Below are 23,575 nucleotides of genomic sequence, written 5' to 3' on the forward strand. Positions count from 1 at the left end.
GCTGATGTCTGACAGTAATAGATGGTTGAATGGGTGTTAGTGTTTCTAACCTTTTTAGTCCAAATTGCCTTCTTCCTTTAAAGTGTACCGGAATGAGAACCGGCATATTTCATCTTGAGACCTTAAAAAGAAACTCAAAATGCCAAGTACAGAGTATGGTTTTGCTGTCACTATGAAATATGCTGAAATATATGTGGGAAAGATTTTTTTTTTTTTGAGCCCTTTTTATTTTTTTTCTTGGCAAATTACATGGGCTGCTGCCACCACTTTGTATTTCAGATTTTGGGTAGAGTTCCTCATTTTGTTTTTTGTTGCCTTTCCCCAGGTGGCACTGTCAATTTGTTCTCACCTTCTTTTGAAGTTTCTATGCTGGGTAATCATGTGTTTTGCTATCCCCCATCCAGGGCACTGCAAATGTTTAAGGAGACTGTGGCACTTACTGGAGTTAGGGTGCTAATGTATGTTTTCTGCTGCGTTCCCCCCTCACCTGTTACCTCATGGTGCTTGTATCTTTGATGATATCCCAAAATGCACTACACTAAAATGAAGTTGCTGTTAGCAGCCTGAAGCATTTGGGCTTCTAACCCGAATTTTCAAACGTTGGTTTCAAACATCCTAATTGTTGTGGATCCTGACTCAATTTTGAAATGCCTCTTTGTGCCGTTGCTCTTACTCTATGTAGCATGGCCAGGATTGTCCCCAAACCCGGAGAAACTATTGATTAGGCCAGTGTGACTGCTTGTTGAAAGGCACGTTGAGCCCGGTAAAGGTTTTTTGTTGAAAGTGAGGAGTTGGATGCTGTTCAATGCCTCTCCTGGAAGGCTGCCTGCTCTCACAGCCCTAGCTACCTGTGATGTCCCCGCCAAGCCACCTGCCTGCCAGCAGTGAGGCTGAGGACAACAAAGCCATTTTTTTTCTGTTAAAAAAATTATTTTTGTGTGTATCTGATAAAACTAGTTGCTTGCTGTGATAACTGTCTTCTTTCAACAAGAAAACATGAAAATGTCCCAGCCCTCTGGATTATCTGTTATCCAGCAAACGAATCTGATGAGCAAATGTATCAGCTCTTATTAATCTTTCCATGAAATTAAAGAAATTATGGAGCTTAAGGCAGTGACTAATGAATCAATTTTAATTTATGGGCTCAAATAAAATCCTCATTAAGCCTGACAAACTGTAGCCTCAGGTAAACACAAAGCATTTCCACTGTGGAGCTAAATGAGCTCTGTGCTGGATGTTGTGGCTTCTGCCAGAAGAGCAGCAGGGTCAGAGGTCCCTTGTCTTGTCGCAGGAGGCAGCAGCTTGGAGAAAGTAAATGCGGTGGTCCAGCCCCTAGGAGATCTGCTTCTGGCATGAGGAAGGATAAATATCAAAGACTAATTATATTTCTTTCTCTCCCTTGATTGTTTAAAAAAAATAATAATAATAAAGTGAAGGAATTTTTTTTGCCATTGAGTCATTTATAACTAATGCAAGCATGTTGACTATGTATAAAAAACTACTATTTTGTTTTCTAGACAGCATATTTGGTGAACTGTTCCTTTTCCTCTCAGCATTACTGTTTCCAGCCTCTGCTTAGCTCTAAACAGCGTTATTCAAGATGACTATTTTTGTGGGAATGTTTTATAAATATTTTGTAAAAGCTATTTATGTGTACCATAAAACATACAATGATTACTTTGCCACAAATGTTGTTGCTTTAGGTTTTGCATTTCATTTGATTGAGATGCTGATATTTGAGGTTAGTTGGGGTTAGTGTGATGGGGTTTGGGGTTTCAAGAAGTAAAGGACCACACACTCATTTTTGTGTAAATCTTTGGTTTGCTTTTACAGAAATGCCTCCTGGTGCTGTAAGAGCTACTTGGAGAGGAAGGGGTTCTGCCACCATATCTCTTCCCTTTCGAAAGAGCTGCTTCTTTATTGTCACTTCTGAAATCAGACCACATTTTGTGCACAGGAAAAAGAGTTATCCTGGGGGTATGGATTAGCTGAAATTGAGTTAGCATGCAAGAAAATGGCAGCCTAAAAAGCAGTGGCAATAAGCTGATGTGATGCATCAGTGTTCGCCATCAGTCCTGTGTGCTCTCCCCTGGGGAGCTTCCTGAGCTGATGGTGAAGACTCAGTTCCTGTATCTTCTCTCCTGTTGATGCTGTGCCAGAAGTCGTGCCAGACTTGTCTTCTGAACTCTTTTTTTTTTTTTCTTTCTTTTGCTTTTCAGATGCAGTAATCGGACCCAATGTGCCGTTGTGGCCGGCCCTGATGTGTTTCCAGACCCTTGCCCTGGGACGTACAAATACCTGGAGGTTCAGTATGAATGTGTCCCTTACAGTATGTATCTTGATATATTTGCATTTGTTTCTTTAACAGAGAATTAATTTAATGTTGAGAATGATTCAGCCTTGAGCCTGTCTGTTGTTGCCTTGGGGGCAAATGAACACTCGATGACAAACTATGTGCATCGTATGAGACAGAGCTGATAAGATAGAAAAATTGCCTTCCGTGCAAAGTTTGTGCTTACGTTAAAAACATCCTAATAATGCCCCATGTTTGCCTAGCTGCACAGTGTTAGAGTTACAAGTCACCTTCTGGAAAAGCCCCATTAGTGAAAGCATACAGTAAGAATGAAGCATTATTGATAGCTTATAACTGCGCTTTCCAGACTTTTATACTTGCACTTGAATGGCAGTGCACTTTGGACTGACCTATGTCTTTTTAACAGATGACATTTGATAAGTGCCTTAAATACAGTATTGTATCACTAAGGAGACAGAAAGATAATGTTTTGGGAAAATTGTTTTTTGATGGTAGAAACAGCTAATTTATAAGCTTCCAAAGATATGAAGGCAAATTGCATACTTGCCATTTAGTTTGAATTTTGGAGTGTAAAAAGACAGATATGTAAGTTTACAGCAATATGTGCTGAATGGGAAATGTCAGAGTTGGAAAAAGTGAGGTGTATCTCAGAACTTGCTTTCTGTGGGAACCAAATTCTTAGATCCAGTTATGGTCCTAGAGAGTCGAACCCTCATCTCTGAGCAGAGGGGTCCACATCCTTTGAGGGATGGGGGCACAACTTGTCTGTATTGTGTTTTTCTACACAAAAATATGAAGTTTCTAAATGTGGCAAGGGATTTTTTTTTTTTATGGGGTGAGCTATTAAACTCATGGAAAGTGTGACATCAAGGGCTTAAAGTCTGCCTCAGCAAGCTCATACCAAGTGAGCTAGCTCAGGCAGACCATTTGGAGGTATTCTGCCCTAAATGAGGCCTTTCATTGTACAAACAGCGGTGTGTATGGGGAGGGTGGGAGGGGGGATAGGTTTCTGCTTATCGTAGCAGGTTGTATTTTCTTATGATTTGTGATTTGCATGAGGCATGCTGTTCCCTCCCGAGTCTGGACTGGTAAAGCAATAGCCATTACGTAGTACCCCTCTGTAGCCTTTGTTGCATATAAACAAAGAGGAATAGTGGTGCCTTGTGAGAAAGGTAATATATGGATATTGTGCCCTGAGGTGTTAATCGGCCTTGTGTACAAGATGTAAAATAACTCTTGAGAGAGGTTGCTCAGTACAAAACGTACAGCAGGGACTGAATGTGTTTTAATGATCTGGATGAAATGAGGAAAACAAGACCAGCAAGCTGAACTACCTCTACAATTAAGTTAGTGCATTTGATGACCACTTGCTTTGTTTATGAGTCCAAGGTACTGCCTATGAGAGAAGTTAGGGTGGAAAATAAGGGACAAACGTGCTGTAAATAGGGATTCTCATCTCTTGAGTTTGTTGTTCTGTACCTTTCATTGCCTAAGAAACTTTGAGTCAAATCTTAATGAATTGTTACTCGGTGTAGCACCATGGAAGTCGGCTGGTGGGACTGCATTCATGGCAGCTGTGCATGTTCACCTGCAGCAATGTAGCGGGAAATGTGAAATGTTCTCATAGCCTTGACTCTTCCTGACTTTGTTACTGCCTTCCACTTCTTATGGGGAAGGGTGAGGCCTGACACGGGGGATTGGCAACTCTGTATCTGGACCAAAGCTGTTCCTGGTGAATGAAATCTATTTACCCCTTGGTGAGGCCTCTCCCATTTGCCATGGTTCAGCTGGGTGCTGGAAACCAATTGGGTCCTTATCACTGAGCCCAGGCACTTCAGCCTCCTGTAGCCCAGTTTTGGTCCTTGCAGACCCAGTTTCCTTGGCACTGCTGCCTGCACCAAGCCACACTTTGGTGCGTGGCTGTGGGAGAGGAGCAGACTGTTGTCTCCCTTCCTCAGCCACTGGCGTTGGCTCCGCAGCTCTATGCACCAAGCCCTTGGTGAGTAGCGGTACCAGCCATATGGCCATCTCCTAAAGAAACACAGCAGCTGCATAACAAAGGAATTAATATTTCAGCAGGCACTTAAATTTGTGTGCAATTTCAGCTTTCTCCAGCAGGCACTTAAATTTGTGTGCAATTTCAGCTTTCTCCATCAGGTTGAATGCTTTACTCCTTAAGGTTTTAGTAAATGGTGAGATGCAGTTTAGCCAAGTGCTGGCTTAGAAGCAGAGGGGAGCTTGCATGCTTCTCGACAGAGCAGCATTTAAGAGTCATCTTTAGCAGATGTTACCACTGACCATAGATGCTTACCTCAATGAAGTGCTGCCTTGGATAAAATGATGGAACTTTAAACTCTGGCTTGGGTCACTCATTTCTCTTGTGGTTTTATGTGTTTATTTTTAATTTATTTCTTAGTTCTTCCACTAACATGGATCATTTTCAAGAATAAAACATCCCTTTTCCTCTCAGGAGAGAAAGAGCTTTCTTACCTTCAGTAACTATTTTAAAATGCCCTTTTTACCCTCCCTATGGCATCCCGGTGTGCTCACTACAGATGCCCCTGACAAGGAGAGTTTTGTGAGGCTGCAGTTACTCTCAGCACATGGGGAAGATAGAGATGACTACAGAGACAGTTCCATCCTCTCCTCATTTTCCTGGTCCTGCAGTAAGTTTATGTGATGACAGATGCTGCCTACAAAAATGGATGTCACAGCAAGAACCACCGGTCAGTTTTATGTTGATAGACTTGAGTGGCATGAGTTACTGTATTTTTCTGGCATCAGAAACAGTTACCAAATTTTAAGTACCACTCCTTCTCTTCTGAAATACCAAAATCCTAAATCCAGTTTTCTTCCAATTGAGTTTTATTGTAACGGTTATTGACCAGGGCAGCTTCTCCATGGTCTTCCATTAAATATGTGGTATTGTAGACACCAATGCCAAGTTGCGGAAATGTTGCAAGCTGCAGAAGGATGTCTGAAACTGCACATTTGGCTACATTACAATGTGTGTGTGTATGAGAAGCCCACTTTGTAAGGGTTCCTGTGACCCAGTGTTCTGCTGTTATTTCTCAGCATATCCCTCTCCCCTTTTCCTACAACTGTTAAATGTGAAACGTGATGGAGGTGATTTTGTGAAGCTGGGTCTTACTCTCACTAGGAATACTTTGTGTGTATCTTCTTCTGGTGCTTTTAGGCCCTGTTGTCATCACTACAGTACATCTAGGAGTATAATTTTCCTTATTTCATCTTTGTAATATTCTAAGGGACTTCCCATTTTACTCGTGAGCCAGTGCAGGAAACAGATGAGAAGTTTATCCACTGCTATACATGGGACTGGTGACAAGCAAGAGACACCAGTCTTGCACGATCAGTGCTGATAGGAGAGCTGCTGAGCCAGTTGTCATTGCAAGTAGCCACATTTTTTATTTATAATCTGATAAATCTAGTGTGCTGGCTTTGCCTATGCAAATATGGCTTTCGTATTGTATACTTGTCAGCTCAAGCCATCTGTGTCTCAGTAGTCCTGTTTGTATCTCTGAGATGGAAGACGCACACCTCAAGCTCACTGAGCTCCTTCCCTCATTCTCCGGAGCACCCATGCTACTTACTGTGGTGACATTTTTTAAAAGAGCTTGGGGCATGGCCAAAATACTGTTCTGGGTTGGTCAAACCTAAATTCAGACTGGGGAGATTTTCTGATTTGTGGATGGTTGTTTCCCACTGGCTTTGGCTGAAACTGGGGATCGTCAGCACTTGGATTCTATTCATGCTTGTAATACGGTATTAGGTGGAAGTGTTGAAGTATTTTATCTGTTCATTTTTGCCTATAGACAACCACACAGGCTCCCAATGTTGTTGTTGAAAAGGAAATTTTGTTTGCTAGGTGAAACTTCAGTTTTTCCTGTATTCCTGTCTCCTAGGTTGTAGGTTCTGGAGTTAAACAGAGAAACTTGTGCACTATTGTCCTTTAAAACTGAGCTGTTTTACTAAAGAGTAGGAAAGCATGCAGGAGACTGGAGATTTTGATGCACAGAACAGGACAAAGTGGAAGAAAGGAGGGAGCTCCACAGGGACGAGCCTGTTTGCTGCAGTGATCGAAAGGAGGGAGCGTGAGTCATGCCCTGGGCATGGCAGGGGCTCACCTATCATATCATGCTGATAACTTACCTCTCTTCCAGGCAACAAGTCTACTGATGGGTTTTAATATTGGAAAGATCTATTCCAAGGACTATTTCCTGCAAGGGAAAAATGTTAGTGGCATCTGAGAAAGGATAAATTGTCCTTCCTTTTCATTCCTCTGGGTAAACAGGCTAATAAATGTTAGGGAAGGATTGAGTTTCTTTGGGGCTTACAAACAGTTTCCTAGTTTCTTAGTGCTAACAAGGAGAAGGAACACAACTCTGGAGTGTTGTTCACCTCTTTTTTTCTTAAGACTTTTTTTTTTTTTTTTTAAATATGGAAGCTGAAATCACATTTCCCAATTGCTGTATTGATAGAAGGAAAGGTCATTTCTTTGCTAGAAATATTCCTTTTATTGCAGACGGAAGAGTAGATGGACTCACATATCAATAAAAGTGAGGGATGGTGTGATGTGGGAACAGAATTCAATAAAGTTTTATTGTATCACAAGTGGGCTGAAGTGCATTTAAAAACATTAAATGAAGGCTCACAATATCTGCTCTGCTGGACCTTAGGGCCAGTGAATAGACAGATAATTGAATAATGACATTTTTAAGAGAATACAAACAGTAGAAAGCAAACTGATATTTTCATTGCTACAAGATTGCTGGTGAAAAGGGAAAGGGGTGGAGAAAATTACAGTCTGAAATCAATGTAATGAGACCACTTTTTTCAAAGAACACTGTTCTTAATTATTTCTGGGGTGCTGTAAGACCCTTAGGCAGCCTCTAGGCTTTCCCTTTTGCATTTTATTGACACTTTCCCCGTTGTTGAGAAGCAGTGTTTGCCTACATTGCCTTGTTTTGTTAAGCAAACTGGTTTGCGGCTTCTCCAGTTTTATTTTGCTGTATTTTCGTTCTTGCTTTTCCCAAAAGAACTTCTCCCAGAGCCTGTGGGAGAAAATGCTGGGAGGTTAAGAACAGCCCCTGGCACTTTGGTCAGTAAATAGCGAATTCCCCCTCTAAAGCCAGGCGTCCTTTGTTTTAGGGAGTTAAATAATTGATTTGCATGCGTGGGTTAGTAACAATAACAATAATAAAAAAATAACTAAGCACCCATTATGAATATTTCAGGGCAAAGAATCTTTACTTTGTATCCCGCTGACAAATTGCCTTTCTTCCAAGGCATACAATTTCACAGGCATTGCAGCCAAAACCCCTTTTTTGAATTTGCTGAAATTCTCAGCTCTGCTTGTCTCTTCTTTGTCAGAGGAAGCAGAAACAAAGGACCTGCTGCTTCCCCTATCAGCCTCCTTTCACTGCTGGCTTATGGGGAGACTGCACACATACAATGGCTGCTTGAAAAGCGCCCTTAATTAAAATAACCTGATATTATGGGGCTTTGGGAACCTGGAGTCTGTTAGCCTGGAGGCTGAGCTATCTGCATAGGTGAATGCAAAGTTTTCCAGTGCCTCATCACCCTAATCGTAATTATTTTTTCTTCCTTGCATCCAATCTGAATCTTCTCTTTTTTAGTTTGAAACCGTTTCACCTTGTCCTGTCACAACAGAGCCTCCTTAAGAGACTGGCCCCTTCTTTCTTATGGTTCCCCATGCTTCTGTGAAAGGCCACCTCCTGCTGGCTGTGGTCGTCTCTGTCCTTTTCTCTGGGTGGAGGGATGCTACTTCATGTCCTCCTCTTGTGCCAGAAAGTGTGTACTTTTGTGAAGAGTCATTTTTCTCTCACCCACTAGGCTGAGAGTGTTGAAAGAGCCTCCATTCCCTGAAGTGTTTTGTCTTTACAGCACGTATTGGTTCTGTATTTTCACATGCCCAACAGGGTGCGTTCCCCTTTATCTTTGAGTCGTTCAAGCTTACTTATTTGAAAAGTCACTGTGGTGCTTCTGCCACTCTTAGCTGGATTAGATCTATATTGCTGCAGGGGAAAAATGTTGGACTCTGTTATAGCTTGGGCACCCATGAGCTTGTCAGCTGATTGCGGGTGTTGTATTGCACATTTGCTGTGAAAGTTGGTAGGGCCATCATTTGATGGACATGTATTAATGCCACTTAGAAAAATAGCTCTAGAGCTTACCAGATGAACAGATTGTTAGGGAAGAGTCACAGCAGTGAGTAAGTGCACGTTCAGTCACATGAATATTTGAGACTCACTTCTCTGGCCATCCTATTTTGAAACTGCACTCCAAATTAATCATGGAAATGAGGTAAGCCTTGAAATGAGGTCTGATATTGGAGCTGAACACCTACAAGCTGTAGCTGTTGAAGGTTTTGCACTCAAGCCCACCGAAGACCTAAAATATTAGAGAAGGTAGGAGGGAAGAGTTTAATCGAACCACTGATAAATAGAAGGATGCCACAGACCTCTGTATACTCCTTTTGTCAGTCTTAGTATAAGAATTTTGTTACTTCCAGGCTTTTCGTTTTTCAATCCAAAGAAAAAATATTTGTTTGCAGCAGCATTATGAAATGGCTTTTCTAACTCAAGGCTGAACTAGCCTGTTCCATGATGAGCTATGAGAGGAGCAGCCTGCAGCAGGCTCTGCGACTTGTGGGGCTACGTGCCATACACATTCCACACCCACAGTATGAAAGCAGACTTCAAGCAAGAAAAGTGGCTTTCTGCTTAGTTATTTTTTGAGAGAAATTCAGATCTGCTTTTTCCATTTGTTTGGAAAATACAGAGGATCTTTTCTTTCTTTTGCTGCGAAAGTTTGAGTATCCTAGTGACAGATTTAATTAAGAAGAAATTAGGTTTTTCCTTTCCAATTAATACCTAAGTAGGTGTAAAGTGAAATGGATACCAGTGACAAGTTTGCAAGAAAGAAATTCATGAGCAGATTGAAGGGAATACGGGGGAGCATGGAAAGCATGACACTAGTTTAATATTGATTACAGTTTTTAGCAAATGCACCTGGGAGAAGGTTTCTTTCTTTTTTTGGAGAATCTGAAAAGGTTTCTGTGGTAGAGGAAGAGAGAGTGCATTCGTGTCCATAATCCCACCATCATGTAATGCTCACGAAATTTGCATTGCAGAGGCCAAGACCTGAAACAAGTTGAAGACTTCATCATGGATATGTCATGTTTCTCACACTGAGTGTTGTTCTTGATGCAGAATGTTGTCAGTTCTCCCTAAGGCCTCTGTGATTGGTTTCCATTATGGAAGCTGGAGATGGAAGACTGTTATGAATAGTGTGATTTATCTAATTTTATGAAGATTATGAATCTGAGGGAGTAACTTAATTCCTAATGTGACTTCAGTGCACTATTTATTCCTTCCAATCTTGTCCCATAGCAGCTGATTTTTGGTGAGAAAGTGTACACTGTTGCTCTGGGTCTAGCCATTTACACTGAAATTTGCTTTAAATCTTTAAATCTATTGTCTGAATGCCTTTTGCCTTTGGGCCTGAATCAAAGGTCATTAAATCACTGGGAAACTTTCTTTCAACATCAGCAATCTTTGGGTCAGGTTTCTAGTAACCTGAGGCTTTCTGAAGTCATTATTTTTTTCATGAAATTCATCTTTGTCGCACCCATTTCCAGCATAGTGAATACCTGATACTATCTCAGCTAATAATGGAAATTGTAACCATGCTGAGCAGAAAGAAGAATGAAATTCCGGTTGAATTCCTCAATATACTAATAATCCATTCTCTCCCCCACCTAAGTGACGTACAATTTCATATCCAAATAGTGGAACATCTTTCTAGTTTTTGAAATATATTTGTATTTGGTTAGCAAAGCTGGTGAGAAAGCATAGCAGTTTGACCCATGCAATCATGCTCATCTGTAGAAGAAACCACTGGCTTTAGGTCATTTGTACCACCCAGTGCTTCTCTTCTATTTCTGACAAGTATGCCACTAGATATTTGCCACCAATTTGCTGTCTAAACATAACCCAGTACCTCCCAATTTTCTCTGAAGAATGCTGTTGTCCTTAAGAGGAATATATTTCTTTCCATCTTTAATAACCTATTGTCTAAATTGCGCTATTATGCCAAGCACCCTCCAGAGACGCTGATATAGATTTCATACATTTTATAACAGATCTTCATGGAGATAATACTTATATTTCCAGATTTTATTCCTATTATCCTTTCATCTCCCTCTCAATAAATACTGCAAAGGCTTCTTTCATTGATGCAAGTAGTGTAAGGAGATTAAGACCATCCTTGCCAGGTGCTATTAAAAATCCACAAAAGAAATAAAATACATTTATTGGTTTTTATTCTGGCCAATGGGGAGAGCAGAATATTTCTATCCAGTGGTTAGTTTTAGGATTGAAGTTCATTTCTTTGAGCACATGAGGGAGGAGAGGGTGAGAATGTTGAGTGTATTAAGGTAAATCCCTTCAGTGCGCAAAATACTGAAACGCATCTTTCCGGATCTAAAAATACAACTTCGTTGAGTTTCTTTATATTGAAAGGGCTCCCAGGAAGAGAGCCAAATGGAGCTGAACGTATTACTTTTTTTACTCATTTCCTCTGCTTTCCTTGCTAACAACATTTCCAGTCAACTTTTAATAACAATATAGGTCTGCATAAAACTGTAGTACTCGCATATACCTCAAACTCTGGCAAAGGAAACAGAAACATGGACTGCACGGTATTTGATTTTGTTTAGCTTCTCTCTCTCTTTTCAAGAGTAATTAAATGCTGGGATTTGTGGGAGTCTAAGGCAAAGGTGCTCTCCTCAAGGCATCCTTTTGCAAAAAAGAAACAAAGCAACTTATCCCCATGAGTTTTCTTTTCTCAAAGTAAAAAAAAAAAAAAAAAAAAAAAAAAAAAAAAAAAAAAAAAAAGCAGAAAAAAAAAGCCACCCAAACTGCATAGCTTGTCATAGACATGAGCTGATGGCAGGGCAATACAGAAATGTTGACTTACAGATGGGCTCATGCCAGCTTCCTGGCCTGTTCTCAGAAGTGGGATGAAGACCTCAGCTCTAGAGCCAGACACCGCCTGGCTTTAGAAAGATTGTTACAGGTGGCTCATGGAGGGGTTTCTTTGAGGTGTGTCTGGCTTTTGGGGTGGGGGGGACAACAAGCAATGCAGATTAGATTTGTTCCAATTACTTTCCCAGATGAATGTACTGCTGAGGGTCTAAGCTAATCTCCTCCCCCAAAGTCTTTTTCCCTCCATGGGTAACTTAAATATGTCTAATGTAGTTTTAAAAAACGCCTTAATCTCATTTATCTTTAATTTCTCTGTTCCGCTCTACAGGCCCACATAAAAGGATTTACATGGAGTATTTATCCCTTCCAATATCAAAAGCAAATTCCCTTCCAGACCTCAAATTTCACTGATAATCCTCAGAGATATATAATTTTAATTTACCTTGCAGCAGATGACATCTACCTGGTTTCTCTCTCTGCTTCTCTGAAGGTATTATTCAGCAGTGCCTCATTAACTCTCTGCTTTTTCTCTCTCACATGGTGAATGGTCTGTCACAGTTAAACTATTGTTTTTTCCTTCCCTTAGAGCACAGGCTAGTTCTGCAGAGGCTGGAGCTCGCACATTCCTGTATAATCCACCCATCTCTTCTCTTTTATCACAGCACAAGCAGTGTCAGGCCTTTGTCCTTTCGCTTTAAAATTTAATAATTGCACATTCTTCAATTTAAGCTCCTTGCTAAGGCTTGTGGGACCACACAGACATGCACACACCTGAAAATTTCAGGAGCCTCGGATGTTCCTTTCTGCAAAGTAATGGTTCTGCTGAACAGGACGGCAGATATTGCACTCTGTGGGATTTTGAAAATGAGACTGTTGCATTTCAGTGCCCTAATGAAAGCTAAGTTTCCCTTGAAATCTGCCTTGAATGTCTGTATATAAAACGCTCAGAGTTACTCTGCCCTTGTTACTATTTGAAGCAACAAAAGGTGTGTTTAAGTGCCACTCTCCATGCAGCCTGAGCAGACAGTCCCATGTTTCTGCAACAGAATGAAAAAGGGGCTGTGTATGCGTGTAAATGCAGACTCAGACTTGAAAATATGACCCTGAGGAGCTGAAAATTCAGGAAATGATACGTAAGTGATGTTGGAGATTTTTTTTTCATTATTGGTAAGGTTTGGTAGAAAGCACTGAAATTGTGAGACAAATGGCTGATACTCTAGCCTCGCTTAGGGGAGCAGAAGAGAGTGGCTTGTGGCTCTCACTGGTGTAAAATTACACTATATCACTACTGGTGGTCTTTCTCTTATCATACACTGAAATTAGTCCTGCTTCAAGTATAATTGCATTTGTATCCTGTTGCTGCTCCAGGTATTATACTTAGGTTGGCAGCACCTGGAAAAAGAAAGACTATTAGTTGATACTCAGTATGGAGCTAATATAGAGGCATCCCATATTAAAATGCAGCAGTGAAAATGCTGTGGTATCTGAGCACTGCCAGCACGTTTCTCATGGTGTGTTTGTGCTGCATGGGATGTGTTACGTCTGGGAAGTCTGTAGGCTGTATGGGCACACCTGGGCTGGCTTGGATATGGGCAGGGAGATGGGATGCAGAGGCACAAGTGGTAATGCAGGAGTCAATTTGCCAGGCAAATGTGTGTGCTAGCCACAGTGGTAGCACTGGTTTCAATAGGGCTTTTCCTTTGGAGACCAAGCTTAAATGCTTGACCAGTGTCAGCCTGCGTGTTTACATTTTATGTATGCTATATACAAATAGCACAAACGTAATTTAGAGGTGACTTTACATTTAAGGCTGGCTTTTTGAAGAATGAACAAGTCGGCCTTTGTCCATTTAAAGATTTACTCAGAAGAGTGAACACATGCTGTGTACTTTTTAAATGAAGTCAATAATTAAATATGTTCCAGATGACTGTGGTGGGGGGGACACAGTGATTTTCATAAAGTGACAAATCTGCATTCTGGTGCTTTGAAAACAAAAAGTCAGTGTTTCAAACTCAACCTATTAAAAATACATCCTGGTTCAATTGTAAAGCTTAAGTTAAATTAATTTCTTAAGTTTAAAAACAATCAAAGACTGGACTTAAGATATATTAAGTTATAGTTGTCCTTGAGCACATGCTTTTGATGAGAGCCCACAGAAACACCTGGAAGTTTTCTTGTTGACTTGGAAGGTAATTTGGATATATGGAGTGAAATAGGGCAGTATTAGGATCCACGTAGCCTTGGTTAATAAACTGGATGAGTCTGGGGCTTCAGATTTGTGAGCTGAGAAATTTGAGCTGCAGTGATGTTAACAGGGAGAGACATTTCCAGTGTGAAGGAAAGATTTTTCTTTCTCAAAAGGGACTATTCCGTCCTCCCTTCTCCTTGCAGAGAAAAAAATTAAATGACTATCAAAATCTCAAACCAGGCCTAATGTGTACAAGGCAACAATTCAGTTTTTCACTTTATCTGAGAAAAATAATACTTTCATTTGTGTACCCCTGCATTTTAATAGCTCTGTTGACACAGGGTCAATCCCTCTATCCAGTCATATAAGCGTTTAGCAATTTGTTTATTAACTGTTGGAAGCAAAGGTGCCAAATTATTAGCCTGTTTTTGCTTGGGGCAGATGCTGATTCCTTGCAACTTGCAATTCCTTGAGAAATCAGGCTTTCAGACAAGCATGTGTGTGCCCAGGGACAGTTGGTCATCGTTGCCCATAATGTAGGGAAAGGAACAACAAATTGCTTTGCAACGCTTCTTCGTATGCACGTTGATACTCATGTTAAAATGGGTTTTCACAGTCAAAGTCAGCCCAAATCTTATCAATTATGAATGGCTGCAACAGATGGCACATATTATTGTTTTTAAGAATGAGTGATACATTTCAAATGAGGAACACATGTTGCTCAGCAGCTTTAGCTGCCACTCCTGAGACAGGAACCAACTCCCTGACCCCTTCTTCGCCTCCACTTGTTGGATAATATCCTATTTTAATAACCCGAAAATGGAGACCATGAAATAGTGCATGATGAAAAAACTGTGAGCAAACATCAATTCCGGTGTAAGAGAATCCTGCTCTTTCTCAGTTTGCTGGGAGCTGCACCTGTCTTGGCAAGGGTAAAATCTGTGTTTGCAGCGCAAGTATCGTTCAGCCTTTCCCAGGGGGCCTTGGTTAATGAGTGTCCTGCATAACTTCTTACCTGAAGTTTCAAGAAGTTGGTGCACTGCCACAGCAGGGGGCCATCTGGTAATCAAAGACCAATGCATGACATTGATGAGTACTGTGTCAGGTGTGTGGTTTTGCAGAAAATCTGCGTTTTCCTTCATTAAGCCAATTTCACTTTCATTCTTTATCTGTGTTGCACAGCTTTGTTTTAAAAATAAAATGATTTCTCTAAATACAGCACATGAAAGATTGTTACAAGATAAAAGCACGGCTCTCAGAAAGCAATCGAGCTGATGGCAATGCTGTAACTCATTTGCATTCAGATGATTGCAGCTCAGCAGTCCTCAGAAGCTGGACTAACATCTTGGAGACTACATTCTCTAAGTATGTGCATATTTTTACTACTGACACAAATATCTGTGCACATGCCTCATCTGGAAACTGTGTAACTGAATTAAACTGTGTAAGCATTTACAGGATCAGTGCTTAATTTGGTGGAGAACAGGCTGTTAAAAATCTTCATCACTTCTGCAATATACACTGCAAAAACCTTTGCCTGCTATGATACGAAATAGATCATTAAGGCACACATTGCCAGAACAAATGAGCCAAAGGTATTTTGTGATAGCAGCCTTTCAAAAATAAAATCACAAGCATTTGCTTACTTTCTGATTTATAAAATTGCTACAGCGTGTTGACTGAAAATGGGAGTAGAAAGCGTGTATGTTCTACCCCTGGCTTTTTAAAATTCACACAACATTCATAATACAGCAAAATATTCATTTCTGCATCTTTAAAACCAATCGTATTAGTTATTCCCCTGCTGAATTTAGTGCTTATTCAAATGCACTCTCTGCTCTCCTTGAAAAGAAATTCTGGCTCAATTTCTTTAGCGCAAAGCCCTTCCTTAGTGCCTAGATAACACAGTGTTATCTTATTCTGTAATGCTTCACCATACAAAGCAATCTAAAACCCAAGGAAGCATGCCAAGAGACACTGGGCAAAAAGCCCTTACATAAAGTTCGAACTTCTTTCCCTTAACAGTGCAGCATTTATGCAGCTCTCTCTTCAGGCAAAGAAAATAAATCAAAATAAAGCTCGGAAGTTAACCAAGAAGTTTCTCAAGTTCTGTATTTGGTATTCATTTTAACTGGAAAAAAAAAAAACACACATTTTATTATTTCACTTTTATCAGACAAAATTGGAGGAATTCTGCAGTGCTTTTTGCTAACCATGGGACAAACTTGTGTCACGCTGTCTGTCAGATCTGCACATGGAGGGTTTCCAGTGAAAAAGCCTATTTAGTCTTTTTGTGGTGGGATTTGATGCTCTATGAGTCTTCCTCATCCTCTGCAGGAGCATGGTAGAAACTGTGTGAGGCCCAAATGGTTTGTGTTCCCTGGTCTTGAGAGAGAGAAGAGGCAGACTTAGACGTGGGTTCCCATTTCAGCCAGAGTACATCAGCCTGCATCTCCTGCCACCAGCCGAATCTGGCTGCTTGAAACTGCATAAAACATGCATGCTTCCTTCTTCTTCCCTCTCTCGTGATCATCCTCCCTGTGGTGCTTTCACTCCAACAATGAGTTCCTCTGTTTAATCTGAAGCCAGTTAGCTGCGTTGTGCAGACTGCAGGCACAGTAAATCTGAGCAGGCTGCCAGGCTCATCGCAAAGCAGGATGTGTCAGAAGGAGCCCCAGGTAGCCAAGATTTGCTGTTTTTCTTACAATATCAGAGTCCATGGAAATTGAGTGTATGAATACCATTAAACAGTGTGGAGATGCAATCTATCTGAAGAGAGATTATTTATCACTTTTCTTTCTCTCTGCCTGAATTCAGGGAGATTTTATTGAAAATTCACCCTTCATCTCCCCCTTCTGTGCTCTTTCCAATTCATTTCTCAGATTCTTACTCTACCATAAATATACCAGCATGGCTGTGACTGTGGCTTTACAAGATTCAGTCTTTTAAATCCAGTGTTCTTCTCAGTTGACCTTGCCTTTCAGGAGCAGAGGGTCTTTTGGAAGACTGGACTGCAGGAAGATGTCAGCTTGTAGAGCACTGAATTTACTACTAATCACTCAACTCAAACTTATTTTAATAACTTACTGTGCCGGCAGAGTTCTAAAAGTCGATTCAGTCATAGGAATGCAGGATTAGCCTAACTTCATGCTCGCATGGGTTTTGTGGTATCAGTAGTGTGTTTTACTTTGGCCAATCAATAGGGTCAAGAGGTGAGAGTTTGTCTGGTTTATATCACTGTTTGCTTGAAGTTGAATAGGTAGCCAATTAAATTTTCCAATACTGAACAAGAATAGAGTGATAGTGTCAGCTCTTCTGCAAATGGATATTAAATTACACGATGTAGAAGTGGCTACAGATGATTCATGGCAATAATATGACCCAGTTATGTGTTTATCGCATTCAAAAGACAATTGTGAGATTGATTTCATTGCCAAGCTGCATGGTAGTTAACGATCAGAAAGAAAACCTCAAACTGAGAACAACTTCTGTTCTAAATACAGCCCGTCGTTCTGAATTTCAGAAGTTCAGAAGTGTATGTGTAACGGATCTAAAAATAAGGAGGAATATGCTTTATTGAAGACTAGCGGAATATACTCATCGTAAAACTATTCCTAACCTACAAAGAAAAATTGTATGCTAAAATGGTCAGCTTGCTTATAAAGCGCATGTGGCTGTGCTGACCTACAGCTATATGTCTTCTGATTAACAATGGCAATAAACGAGCATCCTTTCAAAATACAATTTTGAAACCTACAAAATTAGCAGTAGATGCCAAAATTGCTACTTCCTCTTCAGACTGGTGTTTTTACTGCGACCATTAGTTTTAAAAATGTCAGGCAAGCTCTTTACCCTAGTTGCCTGTCCAGTCTCACTGTTTTAAAAATTCACTGTGCATGTGATAAACAGAAGTTGAAAATTTAATTTACTGTGTAAAGAATTGGGGCAACAGTTGTTCATAAACAAGTCAGTTAGAGCCTCCTTTTCACGGCCTGAAGGTTTTCTTTTAAACAAAACAGTAAGAATTGTTTTAGGTCTATAAAGGCTTTGACATTAAAGCTCCAGAGAATGGTGTGCTACAGAAAGTAGTGAATTGGAGAGACCTAAGAGAAAATTAATTATAGTTATAGTGTTTTTGTCCCTTTGATTTTAGGTTTTATTATGTGGCTTGTTAGTTCCATTAAAAAAATAAATATGCAAATATCTCTTGCTCTAAAACACATTTTGTTTGAAAAGCCAGAATTCCTTTCACGCGTTAATTAAAATCTAGCGGTGTCCCACTGTCTCTTTTCACTCACTCCTGCAGCAGAGACATTTTTGTGGTGGTACGCGGCATCTCTGTAAACACCCGCAGCAAAGCTGGCTGCTCTGGGTAGCAAGCAAGAAAAACTTGAGCTTTACTTATCGTTGTAATTGGAAGGGACAGGGCCTTTTGGGCAGGCTTTAGCCTAATTTGGGATGGGTTTAAACAGGGAAGAGAATTTCAGCTTTGCTGCTTGAACTTTCAAGCCATCTTCTTACCCTAAATCCACACACCAATTGTTCTAGTTTCTCGGGGAGATACTTGATCAGTCAAGCTTGTACCAAAGCAACGCTTCTTTACTAGTCTAGAATTGAGTGGAAGAGGCTTTCCAAAATGTAAATACTCAGTCGAGTGTCTCTACAGCATGCATTTTAACTCAGAGCTCTGAATGTTTGTAACAGGCACACAGAAAAAAAGTGTTTTTAGAAACTGATCGTGTCTCTGCAAAGTTTAGTCTGCAGGAGGTGATGAATGCAGCTTTGATTGATGGTTGTCCTGCTAAAGGTGCTTTGCAGTGGACATTCCAGACTGCCTGAGCTATTCCTGGCTGCTCAAGTGAGTGAGTAATTTTAAAAGGATGAGTGAGAAAAATAGCAGGCTTGGCAGGTGAACGCTTAAAGTGAAATAATAGAAAATATAATCTTCTTTCATTTAGTGTGAAATCATCGCTATTTAGAATTTTTGGACGTTCTTTCTCTTTTTGTCCAGAGAAACAAATTCTTGAGTCTTTCACTGCTGATGGAGCAGCATTTAAAACTCTTGTGTCTAGTTACTTTGGGTGGAACTTTACTAGATATATCGATGAAAAGATTTCAGCGGTGCTTAAGCAGATTGACAAAATAAAGTATAAGAGGTCTATCCCCAATTTCTGTGCATCCTTGACATAAGTGTAGAGAGCTGGAATTATACTAGCTGAGATACATAGAAATAGAGTAACCAAATGCCATCTGATTGCTGTTTGTCTGCATCCCATCATTTCTTCTGCTTCCTTTTGGGCTTTTTGCAAAACATTGAAGTTGCCAATATGGATGTGAACAAAACACTAGCTCCTCCGTCTCTCATTGATACCTCTTTTCCTGAAGTGAAACTATTATTTTAACACATGAATGTCCCTGCAGAGCCAAAATTACAGCTTGTTCACTCTGTTCTTCTGGCTTCTAGTGGCAGAATGAGGCTGCAAAATGCAAGCTGTTTGAAGTGTGTGCTTCAAGGGATGCTCTGGCTTGCCACGTAGCATGCTGGGGAAAGGAAAGTTATCTGTGGTGATGAAGATCCTTTGGATTAATTGCACTTACATGTTTTATACTTTGGTCAGAAATATTGTGCTGTAAGATGTAAGGAGGATAAGATGTGCAGGGGATTCTTGATTTTTGTTGTTCCTGTTCTGCTCTTGCTTAATGTCCTGACTCTCTTGCGATGCCAGATAGGAAACAGGATTTTGGCTTCACAGCATCATGTTGGTGCTACTGGCTTCATTTCTAATAGGTGCAAGATCTTCCACCCCATCCTTTCTTCTGATATTACTTATAACTGAAAAAACAGACACTAGTAATGTACTTGCTGTTCTTCCTTCGTAACTGCAAACTGTTTTGGTCATAACAAATCTCCTTCCTCTTTTTCGCTTCAAAATATCCACTGTGTACTCTGTATGATATGAACTGAAGGTTTCTTACTGACTTTTGGGTATCCCACCCATACTTCCCATCTCCAAATCACAATATATGGAATTAATCTTGGAAAAGCTATGAACTGTCTGTTCCTCCTTTGTTTGCCCTGAAACTGCAGTGCAGTAGCCTATAATAATGCTATTGATGGTTTTAATTTTGGCAGTTTCTGAACGTGTGTTGTTAAATTTTTGCTCTGAATACACCTTCATTTATATATAGGTGCTTGTATAAATGCACCTGTGGGGAAAAAAAAGTGTTGTTTTTAAAGAATTTTCAAACATTTTAAAATTGCTTTTTAAAAAAAAGAAACATAAAATGTGTTTTTTTTTCTTTATATTTTCCTTCCAAACATGCACTGAAAACTGCTGAACAGTGATTCTTACGTTCTCTGTGTGAAAACTGTTCTGTACAAGAGACCTCATGTGTAACAGTGTTGAAAATCTAATCAGGAATGCTTCATGGAGCTGCAAAATCATTGCTGGATAAAAAAAAAATGTAAAAGGAAAGTGAAGCTGTAATTGCCAGAGAAGGTCATGGTTGTAAATGGTGTGTTGACTGGATGTGACTTGGATGAATTCTGATGGTCCAAAAGGAAACCTAGTTATGTCCTAACCTGTTGGTTACTATTTTCCATTCCAGTTTTCCACTTGTGAAATGTAGTCATTATGTGACTAAAGGTTGAAAGACACAGCAGAAATTCTGATTACAAGCTCAACATTCTGCACTCTCCAGTCCCTGGTGTGATGATATTGTGTGCAGCAGTGCCATTTTCCTCTGTCGGCTTGGTGAGCTGGAGTCTTCCCTGATCTGCTGTACAAACAAAGCCCATGTTATGTGCAAAGCCCAAAGTCGCCTTTAGATTTATTAACAAAGAAATAACAAAAAGCATGCTGAGCCACTCCCAAGGTTCCTTCCCAAGGACTTCACCGCTCGGAGTTGAGGTCCTCTGGACACTTAGTGCTCTTCATTTATCTTTGGTGTGAGCAATATGTGCTTTGTAAAGCCACTTAACCCTTTCACGGAAAGAACTGTATGTCATACTGGTCTTTTTTGGGTGTTTATTTTCTGTTCTCACATACTCTAAATGACTTTTGGTGTAATATAGATTTTTTGGTGTAATATAATATAATTTTTGGTGTAATATAATATAATTTTGGTGTAATATAGACTATAGGTTGCATCTTGTTGGTGACCCTTCACCTCCCCTACCATCACCAGGAAACTACTGCAAACTGGAGCAGCTCTGTTTGTGTCAAATTGAAGGCGAATATTAAGCACATAACTTTTTCCAGAATGAAATGGGTGTCACTGTGTAGACATCAGAAAGGAGGGAGAAGGAGTACCAGCATAAAACTAGTACAGACACATGTCCTGAGGCTAGAGATGGGAAGGACAGTGGCATAATTGGTCCAGTTTTCAGTTGGGTCATGGCTCCAACTCCATTGAGCAATATCCCCTTTCCCAGTCCCTGCTGTCTCAAACAGTCTTCGCAATTCATCACTACCAGTCACCATGCTGTCCCTGCTGGAGATGAAGGCTGCCATCTCCTTGGCCATCCCTGCTGCTGGGATGGTATCGCCAGCTGATTTGTGCACATACAGCTGCCCCAACAACAGGGTGCCAGGGGGAGCTGCTTCTATGTTCTTGCCAAGCATTGTGGTGGCTTGAAGTGTATCCAGAAGGCAATTGGCATTTTGTCCAGAGCACAGGCCATGGCCTTCCTCTTGGGATCTGGCTTGTGGAAAAGGGGAGCAGCTGTGTTGAGCACCAGCTCTAATCTCCTGGTGATTTTCCAAGAAGCAGCCTACTCTGGGAGTTTAACCTTGCAATGACTGAGCCCAGGCCCAGCTCTCAGATGGAGAGAAACAGGCTTTCAACAAGCTGAAGAAGACAGAGGAACATTCCCTGCAGGCTATTCTTTCTCCTGCTGCTCAAAGAATACAGCCTTCACAGCTGAATGTGCTACAAGGCTGTTACTGTAAGTGCATGGGCATTTGGTAAGCCAATAGCTGAAAACGATGCTATAAGGTAACAAATGTTTTCAGTTTAGTTCTAAAGCAGATTCTCCCATGCACAGTCGTTCTCCTGTCTCATGTAGGCTTTGCTGATGGCAACCAGGAGAAATCCAGGCAGGTAACGAAAGAAGATATCTCAGTTCAGGGAAAAGGCATCAAAGGCCTGAATGACTGCATCCAAAGCTGACCAGTCCATGCTCCCCCTAAGGATAAATGATCCATGAGAATTCGCAACCTGCAAAAATAGAGGAATGGAAGAATTATCTGTTACACTTGTTTATTATCTCTTAAAAGAAATTTACCTTGCTGTGATCCCATAACCAGCCTTAAAAGGACCCTGGCAAGGTGTCCTTGCTAGTTTGTGTACAGCACGCTGGAAGGGTGCCAATAGTTGCATTTATAGTTGTCATCTCTTGAGGAACGCATCCATGGTCACTCCTTACCCTTGCAGTATTTTTTATTCGATTTATGACTGTGATTAAAGCCTTGGAATCCAGATATTACACTATTTTCTATCTGTGCCATGGCTTCCTTGGGCAAAGCAGGAAATGTTTTCCTGCTGCTGTTCCCAGATGAGTATCTTAATCAATCTTTAATTAACCCTGCCTATTTTATTTGTTTGCTTGCAAGCTGTTGGGAGAGCAGTCTTTTCTCACATTAGAAGTGGACCACTGCCTATGTCTTCTCTGGCCCTGGGGTATTGCTATAGTATAAGTACTATCAGAATTAACAGTACATTTCCTTGCCTGTTACCTTTGCAGTTGTGGCTGTCACACCCACGGTCGCTGGCTTGTTGATCGACAGCTCTGAATTTTTTAATCCCAGCATACATAATAGGAATGTTCAGAGAAGCAGTTTTGCAACATCTGTGAGGCTTGCATTTAAAATAGGATTAAGAGGAACAAAACAAACTACATCCATGAAATAGCCATCTATCTTCACAGCGTAACCCAATGTTTCAGGGATTTTTACTTTTCGTATTATTTTCCTAAATTTACCAAGTGAAAAAAAAAATACCTTTTATCTCTGAAAGCCTTTGCGTAAAGGAATCAGCATGACAAGCTGAGAATATGTATGTAGTTATAAAACCAGCATTTCTTTTCCCGTACATGTAAGTATGAAGCTATTGTTTCGTTCCTTTTCTTTAAGAAAATAAGCCTTGTTCTTTTTGGCTGGTGCTTTCTCTCTGTGTTTGGTTGTGGTGCAGTCAGAGACGACCAGAATTGTAAGTAGTGAAATAAGTTTTCTGAGAAGGTGTTAAAATTGCAGCCCCAGAAGAAGTGACACGTGGCTTTGGAAGTAAATTACACGTGTTTTTTAACATAGGTATTTAGATGTGTGTCTTTTTAACTTACATGCAGTTTTCCCACAGCCCCCATTCCCTCCATAAAGAGAAAGAATAAGGTGAGATTGTAACATGCTCCTGCTGTTTATCCTGTGAATGCCTTCTCCTGGCTCCACTTGCGATTCAGGAAGGAGCGATGCACGTTTAGTAAATGAAGGTTTTCTGTGGAACATCTCGATCTCTGAAGTCCTCTGGTCTATTGGACTTGTCATCTCAGTTTTTCACTGAGTATACTTCTGTCCTTGCATTCATGCGCGGCTCTAATATGTCAAACATAGTTTTACTTCATTTAATTCACTACAGATTGTGCTGCAAGCACCTGGTCCAGTTTTCCTCTGACTTTGTTACATGATTTGGAAAACTGTAAATTTCATGGTTTTTTTTTTGTTGTTGTTCATTTGTTTGTTTTCTGTTTTGCTGTGCTGAAAACGGCAGTAGAGTATCTGTGAACAGCAAATTGCTGTAAGCAATGGATTAGATACCTGACAAATGCCCAGCTGTGCCAGGTCACCGATCCTTGCTCTACCATTATTTTGGGGTGCTGGCATTTGTGTTTGCTTCCTGATCTGTAAAATGGGGGTAGTGCTTATTCAGGTTCAGTTTGGAGGGGGTGACTGTAAAATATCTACACTTTGCATTGTATGTGGCATTCTAGTCTAGTCCAGAAGCCATCAGTTTTGAAGGTATGTATTTTGCAAACTTCCAGAGAGGTCT

General features: G+C 40.6%; 1 protein-coding gene across 9 annotated transcripts in view; it reads left to right on the top strand.

Moving 5' to 3' along the window:
• ADGRL3 (adhesion G protein-coupled receptor L3) overlaps positions 1 to 23,575 on the top strand; it is a 488,009-nt gene that overhangs the window by 274,048 nt on the left and 190,386 nt on the right. For all 9 annotated transcript variants that reach the window (XM_042871027.1, XM_042871034.1, XM_042871026.1 and 6 more), the window contains one exon: positions 2,220 to 2,329. In XM_042871027.1, coding sequence (XP_042726961.1) covers positions 2,220 to 2,329 — 110 coding nt within the window. The remainder of the gene's footprint in view (positions 1 to 2,219; positions 2,330 to 23,575) is intronic.

Source organism: Lagopus leucura, unplaced genomic scaffold (genome assembly GCF_019238085.1).
Source record: "Lagopus leucura isolate 7727_CA_CO unplaced genomic scaffold, USGS_WTPT01 Super-Scaffold_100004, whole genome shotgun sequence".
NCBI classification, from domain to species: domain Eukaryota; kingdom Metazoa; phylum Chordata; class Aves; order Galliformes; family Phasianidae; genus Lagopus; species Lagopus leucura.